Raw genomic sequence first — 20,735 nt, forward strand, 5'->3', positions numbered from 1 at the left:
ATATGAGCCCTATAGACTCCCCTATATTCTGGGGTGAACATTTTTGCGAAAACAGCAGATCAACATCTACTAGCACATCTACATCTACAGTACAAGCATTGTGGGCTTGTAGATCGGCTTTGGTTTAGGTACAAAAGGGGGGGGGGGGACCAAATATAGAGACCTGGGGGACTCCAATCAAACGTACATTGATTGGAGTCCGTACACAGGGTTTAAGTGGTAAAAACAAACAAAAAAACATTATACACAACTGCCCTGCTGTCTTAAAGCTGCAATCCACGTTTCATGTCCTATGTACCTAGAATTTGAACCTGGGTCTCCCTTGTGGGACACCAAACATCTACGGCTCTCTCCCATAGAGTTAAAAATACTCCCTTTTTCACCCCTTCTTCCGGGTTGGGAAATACACAAAACTCAACTACGTCCATTATTGGTTATAGTTTTTCCAGTAATTGTCATCAACATTGCCCGTGATCTACGGTTTACTGTGGTGGAATCTGGGTTAATAGTACATTTAATAAACTTTACTTTTCAAAATTTAACAAAAACTGTTTTACACACAAAAATAAATACATTTATACTATATATATATATATAATATTATAAGACAAGAGCTTAACGGATAGATTCAAATAATTTATATGAATATAAAATTGGAGCAGCATCAAGAGTTATTTAGTTAGTTACAGTAGTTAGTTACTTTCTGTCATAATTTGAAAATAAAAAATACATGAAACCAGAGAGGATCACTTTGATGCAATCTTAGATTAGAAGTAGGCCTATTTGATACGCAGAAATATGCAAAGTAACATTATAAAGTAGGTCAATGAGGCTCGTACAACAAGCATCAGCTAAACGACCATTTACCACATAGCGGAGGCAAACTAACTCCAAATGTTTATGCTTCTGTCTTTTATGTCTGTGTTATGTGTGTATTTTCTGCCAAGTACTCAAGCCAACAGACACAACATACAGTACAGTAATATCCCTCCATAGCCAAACTAAACAGAGGTGACTAAAGGCAGTTTTGTTTCTTCCCAAAAGCCCTTGAATAGGATGGAAGACAGTCAATGATTACTATTTAATGGTAATCTTACATTTCATATCACACACCACTGATACTCTCTTGTAAATTTCACTCACAAAAAAACTAATATAACTAGAAAAGTGCAGAGCGCAGATCCCCGCCTTGCCAGGTTTCCTACCCAGGGCTGTGTCAGTCGTGAGGTGCAGCCGTCCGGACTGGAGGAAGCTGCAGGGGAAATATTTGTACCACAGAGAACTGTTCGTATTTGTGCCGGAAGATGGGACGCTGCATTCTTTATTTGTTTATTTTTGTCGCATTCTTGCAAAAGGGCCCCCTCACACAAGTGGAAGTCACTCGTAATCGTAACCAATTGGAATGGAATATGAACACCCACTAAATCTGATTTGTTGTGTGCTCGCTGGCAGCGAGCAAACTCATGTTTGCTGTTTCCGTTGTCATTGCCGTTAGTTCCCACTTGATGTCGTGCGGTAGCTCCGACGACTCTAGACCGTATTGAACAACTGCTAGTTTGCATAACGTCTTCAGCCTAGGACTTAAGTGTAAGATCTGTAAGATGAGTTGCGTATGGGTCGTGTCCCTGTGTCCTCCTAAGAGGATGATACGATCTCCCACCATGCAACTGCACACAGAAGACCTCCAAACCAGGCCTTTCCCCTTGGGTTGAACCTTCTTCCAGGAGAAGGTCTCGGTATTTAACTTCCACAGATCATTCAGGTACTGCGCAAGATCAAAGTTATAGCCACCGAATATGTACAGCTCTCCGTTGTAGGCGAAGGCTGCGTGACCCTCACATTGTTCTGGAAGAGGCGGTGCAGAAGGCGTGCTCAGCCAGGTGTTGGTCTCTGTGTCAAACACTCTGATGATGTTGTACTTCTCCTTGTCCTGAAGGTCCCCTTGGCCGCCAAACACAAACATCTTAGTCCCGATGATGGTGGTAGAGTGGCATCCTGAAACACGCACCGGAGTGCCCCTCGTGTTAATCAAAGACCAGAACATTGTGCTAGTGTCCAACTTGTAGATGTCATTAGTGAGTCCAGTCAGCCGGCGTCCTCCATAGATATACATGACCTTCCCCAAAACACAGGCCGAGTGGGCCCACCTCCCCTCGGGAACATCCCCGGAGGTATTGGGCTTGAACCATCGGTGGGTGTCGACATCAAATGCATAAGTGACGTCCCAGTATTCCCCTCCCTTGATCCAGATGCCGGCATCGTCCTCTATTAGCTTAAAGTTCACTAAACCCCCCTGGATGTAGATGACGTCTTCTATCAGCACCGCTGTGTGGCCGTGGCGCATGGAGGGGACCTCGAAGGGACATTCCCCTCTTCCAGTCGTCACGGGGGTCAAATTCACCCAGCACAAAGACAGGGTATTGAAGACGTGCACATCAATTGGTTCCTGGTCGTTGGTCTTATAGAGCCCTCCAAAAAAGTACACCTTGTCCCCCACCGCCACAGCGGGACAAGTAAGCAAGTGTGGCTTTGGCTTGTCGTTCGGGAGCACCGGCCCTCTTTTCAGGGGCTCCGTCCAGCACAACATCTGTCTGTCTCTCTCTTTGTATGTCTCAGTGTCTCTGTCTCTTGTCTCTCCGTGTCCCTGTCTCTAACTCTCTGTTCTCTCAATATCTCTCCTCGATCGCTCTCGATGTCTGCAACACTTTATATATGCTGACCAGGGGTCTGGTCTGATGTCAAACACAACACAAAGCGTTGCCAGGTGTAACCCAGTAGATAACATCACATTGCAATATGCATACAAGCTCCATTATTTTTGGGCGGTGAAACCGCCCCTATATGTGAGGTTTGGACATCGACATTCGATTGCACCCCCCCAACCCTGCGCTGTGATTGGCCACCAGTGTACCCCCCTAACCCTGCACCGTGATTGGCCAATCACAGTCTATTCAGGACTGTGATTGGCTAGTGAAACATGACACATGTGCATAGCCCTATAAATAGGACTATGCACTTAAAAAAAACACATTTATGTTTTTTTTTAAGTTAGGGGTTTACAATGGTTGGTCCACAATATTACTTTTCTTTAAGTGAACTTCCATCACTGTGATGACCACTGTGACCACACCGCCCACTTCACACTGGGTGTGATTTATTATTATTATTATAAAATAATAAAAATAAATCATTTCATAATTTCATAATCATAATCAGTTTCATTAAGAAACTTGATCAGACACTAATGAATCTGCAAAACAATATGTTTAAGAGAATCTTTGCTGAATCTGACTGTTATCTCTCTCTCTCTCTCTCTCTCCCCCCCCCCCGCTCCCTCCATACCCTCCAGCTCCTTCGTAACCTGTACCACCTAAAGAGTGGGGGGGTCAGGGAGCCGTGTGTGGGGGCCATCCAGGACAAACTGGAGTCCATGGCGGGAGAGGTCTCCAGGGTCATGGATGAACAACTACAGGTAGGTTTGTCAGTCACTGATGCTGCTTTCTCAATTTCAGTGGGAGGAGTGAAATAACAATAATTTGTTCCTTTTATGTCACGTAAAATATTGATGTCAGTAATAATATTAGACACATTAACTTGTCACTTCATAAAAGGTGACTGAGCTTATTTCTAACCTAAATTATAATGTCTGTCTGTCTGTCTGTCTGTCTGCCTGTCTGTCTGTCTGTCTGTCTGTCTCTCTCTCTCTCTCTCTCTCTCTCTCTCTCTCTCTCTCTCTCTCCCAGGCATTGATCCAGTCAATGGTGGACACGGCGGAGAGTCTCTGTCCCAACGTGATGAAGAGGAACAGCCTTCGTCAGGACCTGATCAAGAATAGTGCGGGGAGGATGACAGTTCCACGGAGCTTCATCACCACAACGCTGCTGGAGCAGTCAGGAGTGGACATTATCAATAAGATCAGGTGGGTGGATGTGTGTAGGTTTTTTAGCCCCACTAGTGGCAGGGCTCTAAAGTCGGTCTGTCTGGAACACTTAACTGTTCTATTATAGCGTTTTAGTCATAGGTTTTACTGCTACGAGCTGGAATCAAACCCCATTCTCCAGCTCAGCAGACTTGACCAGGCACTGGCAGGCAGGTAACAAGCTGCGCCAAGAAAACTGGCTCACGTGAGGAGCGAGTCTTTTTCGGCGGCACTAATATTATTCATTAATTTCATTGATAAGATAGGCCTACAAATCATTAGGAATCACTGCTTTAACTTCATTTAAATGTTCATATATAAGGCCAACAATGTATGATTTTATTTTAAGATAAGTGTGGGGTCGCCAAAAACGTTCCCCCATAAAATGGGGTCGTGGCATAAAAAAAATTGAGAATTGAGAATTTTTAGGAGACAGGAAGCAGGTTGGAATCTATTAATTCCAATGGAAGAGTGAATGTGAACACAGCTTCTGAACCATTCTTTAGCTCCATGGTCACTGAACTAAATATTGGACCCAATCGCCAAAAAAACATTCCAAAGATTTTCATACTAAAATGGCTTTTTACAGAGAGACAAATCAGGAGACAACCTACTTTGTTATCGACCTTTCTCTGTCCTAGCAACACGCTCTCGCGGGATCTAGCACCAGTAAACATAGGACGTTCGCGAGATTTTCCGTCAGACGCCGGCGCCCACTTACAGTAGGAGACCATTTGTAGGATTTGTGTACCATGGCTTCAATCTTCCCGAAAATCCTAATGAGCTCAGATATTTCAAAAAAACAAAGGTTAAATCTGCAATTTCTTCAACTGGTTGGCTGTATGGCTACCAAAACATCATAATTCTATATATTGTGGCTAAGTGTTTATGAAACAAACAGCGGCGTGAAGTGGCACGTTTTCTGAGCTCCTAGATCTGCTACTTGAATCCTGAAAAGTAACAGTTTTGGACACATGAGGTTTCCACCCGACAGAGACGAGGCGATAAATAGCTCTTTTGTTCAAAATCAGTTATGTGTATCCGCAAGAGAATGTGCTTTTGTTCTGGGAAAGTCACTGTTACGAACCGATTCCCTGTGACTGCTCTGTGTGGTCATCCTGATGGAGGCAGAGATGTGTACTGTATGTCCTGGATATTCCCACACCCGCTCCAGAACACAGCTAGCCTCTATCGGTACCCAGGCATTTGTTTTTTGTTAGAACACATCTGACACCAGAACCATCTCTAGGGCCAGTGTTTTTCAAAATGTGGTGCTCAAGGCACATCAATGGACAAATCAAAATCTCAAGGCACACCTGTATTCAAAGTGAAAATAGCGAATTTTCAGGCTCACAGCGCGTCACATCGTGACACGTTGTGAGCTTGTAGATCGGCTATTTTAGAAAATTGGGACGCCAAGTTGAAAGTGGCTAAACTATTAAACATTTTATGGTTTAGAATTTGCTTCTGTTTTGGGAAATGAGTGCTGCCTGATTTAGTAAATTAAAAACAATTCATAACTTTTTGTATAGTTGTATACTGTATATTACAATTATAATGTGTGGTTGTCCACAAAATCTCAAGGCCCGCTGGTGCCTCAGCAGAACCATTTGGGAAACACTGTTCTAAATCAACGACACAGATAATCAGGGCAGTCTGATGCACTCCATATGATCACACGCCTACTCCCAATGTCATGGGTTTGAACATCTTGTGACCTGTGTTAGATAAAGCAACGAGACACTATGTTACAGTATGTTTCTCCTGATGTGTGCTCCGTGTGCTGTTGTTTCTTTTTTTAAACAGTGAGGTGAAGCTGAGCCTGGCGTCGTTTCTGTCAGACCGCATCGTAGATGAAATCCTGGAGTCTTTGTCCCGATCGCAGCACACTCTGGTTAGTAACTTATGATGGTTTACCCTATCCCCCCCATCTACTGTCTGTCTGTCTAATCTGTCTGTTTTACATCCACCTATCCATCTCCCTCTACAGTACTCACTCACTCACTCACTCACTCACTCACTCACTCACTCACTCACTCACTAACTCACCCATTAACTCATCCATTCTTCCACTCACCCATCCACCTACTCACCCATTCATCCATCCATCCATCCAGTCCTGACCCCTCCTTCTCCTCTCTCCTGCAGTCAGACCATCTGACAGGGAAGGGCCAGCCGTTGGTGCGCCATGTTCCACAGATGGAGGCCGAGGTTCTGGATGAGTCGATTCTGCAGCCTGAGAACCAAGAGCAGGACGTGAATGTAGCAGATCACAACCGCAGGCTGGAGGAGATGGACACGTGCATGGTAAGAGGATGGGGGTTTTCACTTCTATTTAGTAGAGATATCTAATGGTGTAGTCCAGTTGTTTTCGATCTACAAGCTCACAACGTGTCCCATTGTGTTGAGCTTGGAGATCGGCTATTTTCTTTTTTTTTTGTGAGAAAAATGAATATGAATAATTCCTTAATTTAAAAAATCCTTACGTCATTCCTGGCATTCACAAAATATGGATGCCAGGTTGAAATTGGTTTAAATATATTTCTTTAGGGTATATCATTTGCATCTCTATTGGGAAATGAGTGCGCCTAAAGTACTGATATAGTAAATTGAAATTTTATTAATAACATTCCGTATACTTGTATATTGCAATAATACTGTGTGTTTTTTCACAAAATCCCAAACCACACCTCGACTTGTCTCACTGAACACCAGTGTGCCTTGGCACACCGTTTGAGAGCCACTGTTTTAATCAACCCAATCAGCTTTAATTTACTTTTATTTTTCACTTAACTTTTTTACTTAGTGTACTGTTTTTTCTCCTCCCCAGATGACTCCTAAGTCTAAGAGGAAGAGTATTCTTGTCCGGATGCTGCGGCCGGTCTCTGTGGCATTTGGTGAGTCGCTAACAGAACTCAACTTCACACAGTGACACAACTCAACAATTTTACTGCTATTATGCTAACCTAGTATTTCCCAACCTTTTCTCCTCTCACGAAGAGCAAAGCCTGGTAAAGAACTACCGCTGAAAGTGTCCATATGGCTCACTTCCGTTGTATGCGCTCTTCCCCGGAAGCTGTCTTTTTTGACCTATCAGAACACGCTTTTCATGGCCAGGGAATGTAAGGAGGAGGCCATACAGTAGCTGAGTGGTTAGTGAGCCCGTCTGGGAAACCAGAGGCTTGTCCCAGGTTCGATTCCAGGCCAGGCCAGCAATGTGTCGATGTGTGTCCCTGAGCAAGACTCTTAACCCCTAATTGCTCCCTGAGCGCCGTAGAATGGCTGCTCACTGCTCCTATAGGATGGGTAAATGCAAAGGATAAATTTCACATATGTGCAAATATACAGTGACAAAAAAAACACCCCAAGGAGGTTTTTAAACATATCTGCACAGCATCAATGTGATTTCCTCGGGTGATACTTCTTGTCCTTACGCTTAGACGCTTTCAGTTGCCGTTCTCTGCCTGCGTATTGTTCTGCTGGTTATAAAACTCACTATGAATGTGAATATGTTGACGATAATGTTATAACTTTCCCCCTCGTGATTGGTGCTGTCCACCCGTCAATCAGAGATGGAGTTTGACTTGGACAAGGCCTTGGAGGAGGTGCCGATCCACGTGGAGGACCCGCTTCCGCCTCCTCCCCCTCCAGCACAGCCACTTCTGGACAGGAAATCGTCCTACTTTGGAGATCTGCCCCCTCCTCCGCCCCCGGCGGACATGAAACCCGTCGGCTTTGCGGATTTGCCCACCGTGGAGGTCAGGAAGCTGGAGCATCACACCAAACTCCGCCCTAAACCCAAGAAGAGGACCAAACCCAGCCGCCCGCCTGTAAGTCCACAATTTCACAGGTTTGAGTGACAAAGATATTGAAGATACTTAACCCATTCAATCCGGGAACGCATCTGTGTCACTTTAGATTTCTTTGGCTGTTCAAAAATAGCCGATATACAAGCTCATGAGTGCCGCGCTATGAGCTTGTAGATCTGCCATTTTTGAAAAAAATATTGGGAAAATGTTTGCAAATTTTTGAATATATATAAATTTTTAACTAAAATCTTTGCTTCTGGGGGTCCCTGGAACAACATATTTTGAGATGGGGGTCCGTGGACAAATACATATCATTTTGGGGGTCCTTGACATGAAAAACGTTTGAGAACCACTGATATTATAGCAATATATGTTTTTTTCAAAAACTGTTGGGATTTAGAAGACATTTGTAGAATCCCCAGAAGCAAAGATCTGAGTTAAAAAAAATCACTTTAAAAACTATATATTCAAAGATTTGCTAAAATGTTCACGATAAAAAAGAAAAAAGGAGATCTACAAGCTTGTAGATTGTATTTTTGAATAGCCCAAAGTATTAACCAAAAATACCAAAAATGACACAGTATGCGTTCCCGGATTGAATGTGTTAACAGGAATCAGCGTTGGAGACATTTGTAGTTCCTTTATGTAATGCATGACTTTGCCTGGCTGTGGAGTGGTATAGTTAAGGCTTCCATCTCTATACATCCACATATACAAGCGGTGCGTCCATCCAGGGCAGGCCTGGCGCCAGCTTGAATATAGAAGAACTAGTGTTTGTATTCATCATCGAAGCAAAGCACATTATGGTCAATCTTATTTCAGCGAGTCACTCGTAGGTCAATTGTTAAACTGACAACAGTTTTCACAATGGCATTTTCCAATTTTCTGGACCAGAAAGACTCTTCCAATACATTCACGTCATCTATGAAGAAATAACATTAACGTTAGACTGATATACGACAGTCAGCTTGACTGTTTTTTCATAGAAGAGTTGTAGCCTCATTGCTGCCAACTGGTACTTCTCAATCACGGTGCGACTGTCCCTTTGGGCGGTGGGATCAAGATACTGCTCCATAAACGGTGAACAGGCCAAGGTTTCATTTGCCTTAAATGTGTTTTGGCACCCTGTGGTGCGAGGCTGTGCCAGGGCTTTCTAATCTCACTTACGTTATGCTTTTTCAATTGTCTGTCGCAGCAAACAGAGCATTCCAAGGCGAGTGTACTGTACTTTGTTATAAAAAGAAAAACACACACACACACACACACAAAAACTCCAAATGATCCTTTTAATTTGGTTCCTGCTTTTTGCATTGTGTTTTGCTGTTGCAGAGGGCAGCAGACAGCAGCCTGGTGTCACAGGAAACCCAGCAGAACGGTGTCAATGGAAGAGTGGATGAGGGCCTGGATGATTTCTACACTAAGAAAGTCAATAAACCAAGCGTCAAGTGAGACTTAATTCCTCTTTACACAATCTAACAAGACGGCACCACTGATTACAATTTGATAAATATCCAAACATAATTTCTGCTATCCTGTTTTCCAGACGGCCCACCCTGAAAGGCTCTTCCTCTGGCGGCCAGGACGCCGTGGAGAAGAAACGCGAGTCGCGCAAGAGCGGCTTCCTCAACCTCATCAAGTCGCGCACCTCCCGCTCAGAGAAGAGCCACGGAGCAGCCTCCATCACACATCCTCCTCCATCTCCAGTGACTACGGTGACGGAGGAGTCGGCGCCGAAGTCCCCCATGGCGGCGGTAAAAAGTCCCGGGCCCACAGCCATGGAACCCATCCAGGAGTTCCCCAGGGCGCCGTCTGAGGACCACCCCGAGCCAGCAGAGTTTGCCGTCACCTCTGCTGAGCCTACGGAGGAGGTGGAGGAGGTGGAAGAGGAGGAGGAGGAGGAAGAGAGGGAGGAGGAGAAGAAGGCGGGCCCCCAAGTGCCACACCATTTCGGGGTGGCACTTGGGGGCATGGACCTGCTGGCTGAGATGAAGGCTAAGCAGGAGAAAATGGCTGCTCATAAGGTTAGGGTGGTGTCGGGGAAACTAAAGACATTGTAACTATCGATTATGTTCTTAGTGACTATTCTGTTGATTACTTTTTTCTATTAATCGAATGATCGAGAAGTTAATTTAGTTGTTTTCAATTGTTTCCGTGCCAATGCACACCAGCAGATTGAGTATGATCAGATAGGGACAGCAAATGCAAACAGGTCTGCAACTTATATGAATTGTTATTAATCATACAGTACATTTCATAAGCTTTGTGTCTATTTTCCAGTCTGAATCCAACTCCTCGCTGGATAAGACAGATGGTGATGCAGGTGAGTTGCTTTAAGAACTCCCGAGTGTAGTTTGTTTAATTGCACAATAATGCAATGTGGAATTAAAGTGTTAAAACTGCAATGAGGAGATAAAATAAAATATTCTACATAATGATAAATAAACTTAAAAGATGACAAAATGATATATTGTACCACATGGGGGCAGCGTTGCCTGCTATGATGACAGCAGTGAATCTAGATTCATACCATAACACTGTATGTTTGAACTGTTTTCGTATTGTGGTAAAAAAAGCAAATATTTGAGTTACACTCAGTGCCGCGTTATGAGCTTGTATATCTGCTATTTTTTTAATAGCCAAAGAAATCTATATAAATGACACTTGACAGTCTATGCTTTCCCGGTCCTAATGGATTAATACAGAGGTTTTCAACCAGTGGTCCGGGGACCACCAGTGGTCCTTGAGGGAGTACCAGGGGGTCCCCAGCAAAATGTGTTAATGGCGTCACAATCATTTTTAACCACTTAGCTTTGGCTATTCAAAAATAGCAGATATACAAGCTCATAGCGCGGCACCGAGTGCCGCGCTACGAGCTTGTAGATCTGCTATTTTTGAAAAACCTTGAAAAAGTGTGCATATCTTTGAATATTTATATTTTTTAAAAGCGAAAATTAACTGATGTCTTTGCTTCTGGGGGTCCCTGGCACAAAATGTATCAATTTAGGGGTCCTTGGGGTCCTCTGTGTGACCCTTTTCCCTCTTTCTTCCTCCTCTTGTCCTCATCTCCGCCTACTACTTCATCATGGTCCATTCTTCCTCTGTGTCAAACAGACAGTGATGACTCCAGACCAGAGCCAGTCCCCAGGTCCAAGCCCCCCAGCGTCAGCCCCAGACCCCCTCCTCCTCAGGCCAAGCTCCCACTGGGGCCCCGCACGTCGGGACCCCTCAGCCCCGCCGCCGGCCCCCTGAGCCCCAGACCCACCAGCACCTACAGCCTGGGTATAGGGTTACACAAGAGATACTATACACAAACTGAGCTCTTAACTGTGTTCTGTCAGTCTATTGCAGTGTTTCTCAAACATGGGCTCACAGACCAGTTTTTATTGGTCACAAGTATATGTCCCGGGTTTTTTCCACCTATCCTACAAAAAAATAAATAATAATAATTTCATTTATTTATTTATTTTTACTTTTCCACCAAAAAAAATCATTTTCAGATTTTCAGAAATGTTCCTAAAAATCTAAATCTAAAATGTCTCATACATTTTCAAATGTTTTCATCATAGATCCAGAAGCTCACAACGGCTCACGATGCCATGCGTTGTGAGCTTGAAGATCAGCTATTTTCACTATATTTGAAATAGGGCTTGGAATTTTTGTATACATTTGGGTCCCTGGGGACACACCAAATTTCTCTTTTGGGTCTCGAGCTGGAAAAGTTTGGGAACCCCCCGCCCCTGGTCTATTTTGGTTGAACCCCGAAAACAGGTCTGTTTTTAGGGGTTTCACAAATGCAAAGAGGGGTGCTGGGTTTCTCAGTGACTTAATTCACTGAATTTGGATCCCTGACTAAACAAAAGTAAAACCATATTGACATAAAGCAGAACGTTGGCTCCTTTTACACACAATAGGCAGCTAGTTACTAAATGTACTCCCATAGAGTACCGAAGTCCTGGTGTCACTCGCTCATCCTCTGGGTCATAGTAGTTTTTCTCTATGGAAAATAACATTGGGTCATCTTAGAATCGTCTCATATAAGAATTGTGGTCCGTAAAATAAACAAATTGTCCCGGTGCTGTTGTCAGGGAGGTGGCTCTGTATCGTAACAATAGCGATTTCTCACTGTCAGTTGATGCTTCATACCCATAACGGATTTGTTCAAACATGGTCTCTCTCTCTGTCTGTTCCTCTCTCAAAGACGACTCTTCAGAGAGTCCAACCGGTAGCCCGTCAACCAAAGGACCACTTCCTGCTCCCCGCCTGAAGAGGGCGCCATCGGAACAGGAGAGGGAGAGCACCAGCAGCAACGGCGGGGGAACCACGTCACCACTGGACGGTTGGTATCAGTCAGTGTGTGTCTCTCTCTTCCCAGTGTATCTGATGGTCACTGGCTATCTACGCAGACAGGCACTTTCAGTAAATGTACAGGTAGATGGAGTGACCTGCTGGACATGGCTGTCGCCGCTCCTCTGGTGGTCATGGTTCAGCTGAACCACCATTCACCAACGGTTCGCCCCTTTAATCCTCGAACGTCTCCTGGTGGCAGAGCAGTGACAGGGACGTCTCCCACCCTGTCACCCCCTTCAGTTGATAGGTGTTTCCCCCTGCGACTGTTTCTCTGGGGCTAGGTGTTCTTACCCCAGCACTTGTCCGTTCTTCTCATCCAGAACCTCCTCTGACGGTTCCCTTGTTGCCCTCTTCAGCTTTCCTCCGGTCACTCCTTCGTCTCCTCAAGAGGCGTGTGGTTGACAGCCCCACAAAGCCTCTGCATTCAACCTCTACTGGGTAGTCAAGTACATTTTATTTATAATAAAGCACGTTTAAAAACAACCGAGGTTGACCAAAGTGCTGCACAGCATACAGAACAAAAAAAGAACAAGAAGAACAACAATGTTACACAAAATATACAAATGCACATAATAAAATACAAAGTTATAAACCAGGAACAAAGAAGGAGAACGGTAGATGGTGTGGCCCTCCAGACAGCCTCCCGGCACTCTGAGTACTTGGCCTTCCTACGTTCGAGGGCAGTCTCAATCCCCCTCGCTAGTGGTACCGCGAGCTCGATGAGGTGCACAGATTTCGCCTTGGTTGAATTCAGCCCCGACTCAAACCACAGAGCCCTCTGCTCACCAGCACCAGCATGTGGTTATGAGTGCTGAGCTACATTGCCGGCAGGCATGTGCACACATGGACATCAAAGGGGGCTCAAGACCCTGCCCTTTTCACCTGTCTGCAAAAAGTGTCCTCTCTCCATACCATGGTCTGCAGTATTTACTCTGGTGAAAGAAATGTAAATGCCCACTTTTTATGCGATACCCGAAGGCAGCATTCAAAAGAATTGCCTTTTCCAAACTCTCCTGAACTTGAATGCTGCGTTAATGAAAGAATGAAAGAAAGGCCCTCTGAGTAGAAATCCCTGCCGTATGTCGCATCTCTGACTTAATAACTGCAACTGAAAAATCCGCTTTGATAACCATTAATCCTACTGGATTGTATGTGGACACATTTTTTCATGACAAGTACTGTATAAATGTTACATCCCTAATAGGTGGTCTAGGGGATAAGGGACAATAACAAATACCCAATGACAGATTTGAACAGAAACGGATGGATGAGTGAATTCAGTGTTTTACTTTGAAGTGCATAGAGCTGACAAATAATGCCAAATAAAGCCAACTTAACAAACACAGGGAAAAGGAACTACCTAAATAAAGTAAAGAGTTAACCTCATCAAAGATAAACAAAAACCTCCCTACTCTAACAACAAACAGAAATTACAATGGGTGGCATACCTCTATACTAGTGTGAATAAACAGAAACGTACCTACGTGCAGTAATGTACAGGGTACCCCGGAACTAAAACTACCCTTCCCTGTACCAACAAAAGGCTTAAATGACACAATTTAAAAGGATTAACTTGAACCAAGAGTGCAACAGGTCTGTCTCAGAGACTCAGTGGAGGTACGGCACGGGAGAAACATGGCCGCTTACAGGTGAATTATGGCTGGAAGTGATTGGTGGAACGATGACTGGAGGACCAACCGGTGTTGAGAGGCGGAGTTGAATGCTCATTGAATGATGAATGACGAGTGCATGGACTGGACCTGGGAATGAATGATAGACAAGAGGACAAAAACAGGGAGAAGAAAACAGAAAACGGCAGTACACGTAACAATAAACCTAGTGTTCATTTAAAATGAGACATTCCTCCATATCTGGCTAGGAATGTCAAAATAATTTTGCCGGCGACCTAAGTCGCCACACTGATGTGCCCTTTTGGACATTTCAGCCCCTGCCCCTCTAAATATCTCTGCACGTCCCTGATTGTGGGTCATCCAGTACCCCACCTGACAAAGGTGGGGTACATATACGAAACGGCAGACCCGGTAGATATTTCAACTAAAACAGTGAACTGGGGATACATTTGCGCATTATCACCAACTTTGCACTACATGCTATCTATGTGTACTAATGGAATTGACCCACGTCCCTGAGTATGTTCTAAGAGCAACATGCCTCTGTGTGAATATGGTTAATGGCTAGAGTAGTTAAAGAGACCAATAGCTGGTGAGCACATATATGATTCATCATCATCGTTTGTGTACGGTACATCCATTTTAATGAGTTCTGCGAAGATAGACAATATCTGAGTTCACAACGTTTGGGAATGAGCATTTAGATTGGCTATTTTCAGCGAAGAGATTTGGTGTAGAGGGAAAAAAGGAGGGGGCCAAGTACAGATACCTGTGGGACCCCAGACAATGAAGTATATAGGGTTTACACAGTAAGTGGTTAATCATACCAGTGATATATGTTACAACAACCCTCAAAAAATATGATTTAATGAATGTGATCGTGATATTGAATCATGTGGTGGTCAGAACAGTTTATATAATGTTTTATATAATGTGCTCCGCTGCTACCAGCCAAGCACAAGGGTAGCACTACATTTAAGAGGGAGTATAATCAAATAGACAACGCTCAATTAAACAGGGGCCGACCTCTCTCTTTAATCGACGTCTACAAGAGTGCGATTGACGCCCACCCCGCTCGCCTCTGGGCGTCTGACTGGAGATGAGAACAAACAAAAGTTTATTACAGTAAACTAGAGTCGTAGTGTCAGGACACATGCGATTCTACAGTCAAGTGTTATGGACAACCCTTGTAATCAGGGCTGCAACCATCGATTGTTTTCCTAGCGATTATTGTATCGATTACTTTTCCGATGAATCGAATAATCTAGAAGCGCCATTTTAAAAATATATTTATATATATATACTCAGTGTTACACAATATGCTTTGTTCTCTCTGATTTTTTTTTGCTTTTCTCCATGCAGTGGAGTTGACAGGAGATAGCCCGTTCGACTCGCCCAATGAGACAGACAATCAGGCTGTTGCTGGGAGACAGTGGTCGTCTCTGAAGAGATCACCCAACCCTCCTACTGACGAGGACGACCGGGAGCGCACCAAGTCTCTGCCTGCCTACGGTTAGAGAATCTGACAATGTTATAACTTTTTAATGGGAATTGATACGTTTTTGAGCGTGGACACCCGTCTGAAAAGTTTTTTTGCCAGGGACCCCCAGAAGAGGAGACTTATGTTAAAACATAAAAAATTATTCAAAATGTTCCAAACATTTTCCAAAATAGCAGATGTACAAGCTCGCAGCGCGGATAAAGTGGTTAAATGATGGTGATGCTGTTTTAACACATTTTGCTGGGGAGCTTTATTGCCATGAGAAAACATACGTTTACATTGCCAAAGCAAGTGTCAAAATATAATGAAAACAATTTCAGAAAATGGGGAAAGTATATACAGTTGGAGGGGGTACAGCATTGTGTTAAACAGAGCTATGTCACATTGCGTCGTTGTATACATGTTATATATATACAGGGTATAAAGCTTTTTGAAACGGATAGCAGCAATCTTTTGCGTCACTTTTGGGACAATTAGCAGCATTTTCCTCAAAACTATTTAAATAGTATACAAAAAAAGCCTCAGATTTAAAATGTGTTTAGAGGTAGCAGCTCTGTTTATATGTGCAGTAGGTCTAGAGGTCTACTCTGTACAGAAAGTGCAGGAAACTCAATGGTTAGTAGGGTGGTTGTATTCCATTGGCTAACCTTCTTTTATCGCAACAGTTTACAAATCTTGCTTGCTGTGTTCGCACATTTTTGTATTTCTCCCAGTAGGTATGGGAGTTTTTTTGTTGTTGGTCATGTTTTCAAACTCTATCTCTGTCTCTCTCTCTCTCTCTCTCTCTCTCTCTCTCTCTCTCTCTCTCTCTGTGTGTGCACACAGTGAGGCCTCCATCAATGGCAGACCCAGAAAGCCCACTAGGAGAGGAGGGTGACCCCGCCGCTGATCTCAGGCCTGTGGATAAATCTGAGGATGACTCCAGTGACGATGTCCCTCCAGCGTGACAACACTGACAATAGAAGACTTGGGCTGTTTTCAGTGCCAGCCAACCAAATTCCTGCAATCTTATAGACCAGTAGTTCTCAACCTGTGGGTCGGGACCCCCAGGATTTTTGGGAGGGGGGGGTCCCCAGATGACAGTGAAGTGACAATTTAAGGACTTTTAAGACCTTTTTAATACCCAAAAAAAAAAAAGTGGAAAAAATTAAAACAATACCATTACTGCATCAAAAGTAACCAACAAACTATACTATAAAAACGGATCAAACAATGGCCAAATTGTCAAATAATATAAGAAAGAGCCAAAAATAGCAGATCTACAAGCGCTCAACGCCTCGTGTTGCGAAGCGTTGTGAGCTTAAGATCTGCTATTTTCCCAATATTTATCTGTGGAACCGAGTCAAACTAAATGTAATGCCTAAATTCCTACATTTCCAAGTGCTTGTCAGGGTAGGTTCAAATATGATTATTTTGGGGGGGGTCCAGTTCAAATATTATTATTTTGGGGGGTCCCCAGTTCAAATATGATTATTTTGGGGGGGCGCAGCCTGAAAAGGTTGAGAACCACTGTTATAGACAGTTCAATACTAGTACAATAGCTTGTAATTCTTTTGCAAGTTATTTAATACCCATTAACTTTATTTGTGAAGTGCTTTTTGAAACACAGTCACAAAATAATAATATAATAAATAGAAGCTAATAATAACATTAAAAAACATATATCAAATAAAATAAAACATTTGAAAATAAAGACAAGTCGATCACTTTTAGTCCTACTGTATAAGCGCCAGTAGGTCCAACATGGCTCAGCCTTCTTTTATAATGCATTTAGTCTTACAAACCACTAAAGATAACATTGTGACTTATTCAAGTATGACAACCACTAGTGATGACGTATCGGTGTGAAGCGTCTTGCTCCTGTCTTGGTTTAATACATTTTATAGTGTTGCATTTAAGTTAATAATGCATTGTGGCTGAGGAGAACAAAATGAGCTACTGTATATCAAACATGTTCCAACCGTTAGCAAGCATGTCACTATGTTGCTACAGTATTTGATGGCCCATGCAAGCTCATTGCTAACTGTCACTATGGTGGTAGTCTTGCGTAGCCAGACAACTGTTACACAATCTCCGAATGCTATGTAGAGTCTGAAACTACACCTCCCGAAATCCGAGGCAGGAAGCTGTCATCTTGTTCGTCATTTCTGTTCACGACAATATATTTTAAAAATATCTTTACATTTTATTTTTTAATTTCCATGTCTGCTAAGCAGCAAGCTATATATGCTTCTATGATTTTGATTTACATTAGGATGCATTTGCGCGACTGTTAACTCATTCAGTGCCTGACTTATTTCTGGCAGTTTGGCTCTGAGTGCCAGAGCCAAAATTCATTGTAAAAAAAAAGTGCTTAGGAGCCGAGATACAGCCTTTTCAGTAAGAAGTTAAACAAGAAGTGAATGGAGCAGAACATTTTCAAATCATGATATCTTGGGTTCTGAATATTTTTTTCAAAAAAAAATAATATATATACATATATATATTATTATTTTTTACAAACACACCCGCTTTATCGCTTGATCATTTTCAGAGCTTCCGTGCTCCAGACTGTATGACCGGAAGCATTTGAACATTGTGGGAGGCAACAGTCTGGCTCGCGAGACTACTATGGTGGTACAGCTGTAGGCAGATACTGTATAACAATGCTACTATTTTATCAGACTGGTGCTGATGGCCAACGTTAGCCAATAGGGTAACATTTTGTCTTGTGTAAGTCTAATGTAAATACACCCTACCAGTGCATGGTACACTGATGTGTTCTACTGTAAAGGAGGCACTAGATGACCGGGCATCAATTGACCCGTATTTAGTTAATTGGGATGGTAGTGGCTCTGAAGTCTAATGTACACTTTGTTGTACATTTGTTGTGTCGCTCTAGGGCAGGGGTCTTCAACAGGGGGTCCTCAGAGTTACCGCAGGGGGGGCCGACAAATCTTTGTGTGATAGGATACATTTTTTTACATTAACCACTTGAACCCTAGCATTCCTATTCTGAGGAGAACTTTAGCCAGAAATTGCAGATCTACAAGTTCACAACGCCTTGCCCGACGTATGAAGTATTTAAGTGGTTAAATGTCTGAAAATGCACATTAACATGAATCCAACATGATAGACAGTGCTGTCAAACAAGTCTATGAAGCTATCTATTAAATCTATGCATTTTTTTGAATCTGCAACATAATCCTATACAATATGTAATGGGGGTCCCTGCTTCATCTCTCTCTCTCAGCTAAGGGGTCCTTGGCCTGAAAAACGTTGAAGACCCCTGCTCTAGGGAAATAACAGATTTTTTGAGCGATGCGTTTGTATGACAAAGTATAAATTAGGCTTAACTGCCTGGTTACGGGTTCCATTCCTGCTGTCCCACCTTCATGCTAAAACATACTCTTGACGCTGTGAAGCACCTTGGCATACAAAGCATCTTGGATACAAGCAGATGTGCCGGTCTGTTGTCTGTTATCTCTGTGTCTTTACCTCAATTGATCCCCTGGCTGCCGGTTTGGCCAAACTGACGCCACGTTAAACCCATTATGGCCTGTGTCAACAACTCTAATAGTATCATAACAGGACAGAGCAGATGGGGTTTCCTGCTAGAGAATGGTCTTTGATTGGTTATACTACATTTCCACATCAAGTTATAAAACGTTAATCTCGTCAAAAGCATGCTGTGGAGGCTGAGTTAGAGTAGATGTTTTTATATGTGTAAAAACAAAAAGTGCAAATGAAGGACACAAACGAGACTTAATATCACTTTCGGTGGGGGAAATGGTAGGCAACGATAGCCAACTGCATGCTGTCAAATTATTTCAGCTGTGTCTGGTAGCATTGTTTACTTAACCAACTGCTTTGGTTGTTCAGCAACCATCATTTGAGTGGCCCTGGAAAAGAAATCACATTTTGAAATGTATGCCTGCCACATTTACCAGCCACATCACAGCCCCATTGACCTCCATTATGGAATTAAAGTTAAATATTTCAAAAAGTGAGTAGACACAGTTTGGCACTGATCGGTCTAGTGGTTTGCAAGATTAACTCCACACACACACACACACACACACACACACACAGAGACCCTCGCATAGACGGTTGGCCTCTTTCAGAGCTACGCCAAAGTGTTATAATCCTATCTGCCATCCACCGCATTTTAGACCATCCCATAACAGTGGTAACAGGTTGAATGTAACAACATACTGTATTCTCGCTGTCAAGTCAAAAAGTGGAAGAGCCAATCGGCGTCTGTCAATCACAGGGCCCTGAACGCAGACGCTGATTGGCTCTTCCACTTTATGGTTTCTGCTAAACGGCCACACAGCGTGCAGCATTTGGGGCCAGACCGGTCTGCAGAAAACGCATGACACTGTCAATTCACGCGACCGGGATGGTTTAGTTGGGGCAGAATCTGACCATGCGTAACCCGTTTGACGCCTGGCGTGTCATTTTTTCATCACTCACGCTCCCACTGGAATGCGGAAGTGGCATTTTTGCTCCCAACTCGTTAATAGGTTGACGTGTCCGCTAAAAACATTCACAACAAGGCACGTCAAAAGAACTTCAAATCTAAAAAATGCAATTGCCTATCTAAAAATCTAATAACCTAAGACACCAATTTAAAATCCTCTATCATTTAAAAGTCTGCACATGTATGGTATTGGTGATTTCTTGTATCTCTCAGTTGGGCATCTTGGGATGTTCAGTGTGTTTGAGTTCCTTGTTTGGCGACCAGAGATTTCCGGCAAGGCACTGACTATATCTAAGTCTGGATAACAACAAACACCAAGTACAGTATATATTGTATATGCCTAAGATCTAATGTTAATAATTGCCTCAGATTAATAATTATCAAGCTAAGTGCCTTATGAGTATTGATCCCATTTGGTTGCCACTGTGTTCCAGCACCTTCAATTGATCACGTGCTGCTGCACCTATCATCAATGTATTATGTACCTATGTAAATATGTATTAACATTTATATTGCTTTTAGTTTGTTTATAGGATAAATGAGTTGTATCCGACCAAACTGTAATAACTGGGGTTTATGATCTACAGTATAATGGGCACTAATAGATTTATTATCAAGGAACAGTACAGTTGTCTACTGTTGAGCTTTATATTGATTACATTTAATATGGTGATGGTTTTCATTTTATTGGGGAAATATTTGTCCTTGCCTTTTGAGTCTTTGTTTCAATCAAATACTATGCAGTGTTTTGTTACGAAACACAAGTGTTGGAAAGTGCCGGTCTGTAAATGTAACGTAAAATTCAAGTTGTCAAATATTCCTTTATTGTTTGTTTGTATCAATAAAAATATTTTAATGGTGGAATGATACTGATTTGAGGTTCTCTCTCTCTCTCTCTCTCTCTCTCTCTCTCTCGCTCAAATTTGTATAAAAGGCTACAGTACTTGAGTAAATGTACTTAGTTACTTTACACCACTGTTCTTGCTCCCCCCTCTCTCTGTCTCTCTCTCCCTCCATCTCTCTCTTTCTCTCTCTCTCCCTCCATCTCTCTCTTTCTCTCTCTCTC

General features: G+C 43.0%; 1 protein-coding gene across 3 annotated transcripts in view; it reads left to right on the forward strand.

Annotated features, from left to right (window-relative positions):
- carmil1 (capping protein regulator and myosin 1 linker 1) overlaps positions 1 to 20,735 on the forward strand; it is a 361,807-nt gene that overhangs the window by 42,303 nt on the left and 298,769 nt on the right. The window contains exons 26-39 of one of the 3 annotated variants that reach the window (XR_013933962.1): positions 3,350 to 3,472; positions 3,744 to 3,919; positions 5,726 to 5,813; positions 6,068 to 6,226; positions 6,750 to 6,816; positions 7,490 to 7,749; positions 9,058 to 9,173; positions 9,272 to 9,749; positions 10,006 to 10,048; positions 10,840 to 11,007; positions 11,927 to 12,064; positions 15,069 to 15,218; positions 16,033 to 16,603; positions 16,712 to 20,536. Coding sequence is in view for 1 of the 3 variants with exons in the window: in XM_080441263.1 (XP_080297389.1) it covers positions 3,350 to 3,472; positions 3,744 to 3,919; positions 5,726 to 5,813; positions 6,068 to 6,226; positions 6,750 to 6,816; positions 7,490 to 7,749; positions 9,058 to 9,173; positions 9,272 to 9,749; positions 10,006 to 10,048; positions 10,840 to 11,007; positions 11,927 to 12,064; positions 15,069 to 15,218; positions 16,033 to 16,154 (2,088 nt within the window). In the remaining 2 variants the exon portion in view is untranslated. Of the gene's footprint in view, positions 1 to 3,349; positions 3,473 to 3,743; positions 3,920 to 5,725; positions 5,814 to 6,067; positions 6,227 to 6,749; positions 6,817 to 7,489; positions 7,750 to 9,057; positions 9,174 to 9,271; positions 9,750 to 10,005; positions 10,049 to 10,839; positions 11,008 to 11,926; positions 12,065 to 15,068; positions 15,219 to 16,032; positions 20,537 to 20,735 lie in introns of those variants that run through there. The other 2 variants (XR_013933961.1, XM_080441263.1) reach the window with 2 other exon arrangements.

The sequence above is a fragment of the Gymnoscopelus braueri genome, assembly GCF_963280865.1.
Source record: "Gymnoscopelus braueri genome assembly, chromosome: 11".
In the NCBI taxonomy this organism is placed as follows: Eukaryota; Metazoa; Chordata; class Actinopteri; order Myctophiformes; family Myctophidae; genus Gymnoscopelus; species Gymnoscopelus braueri.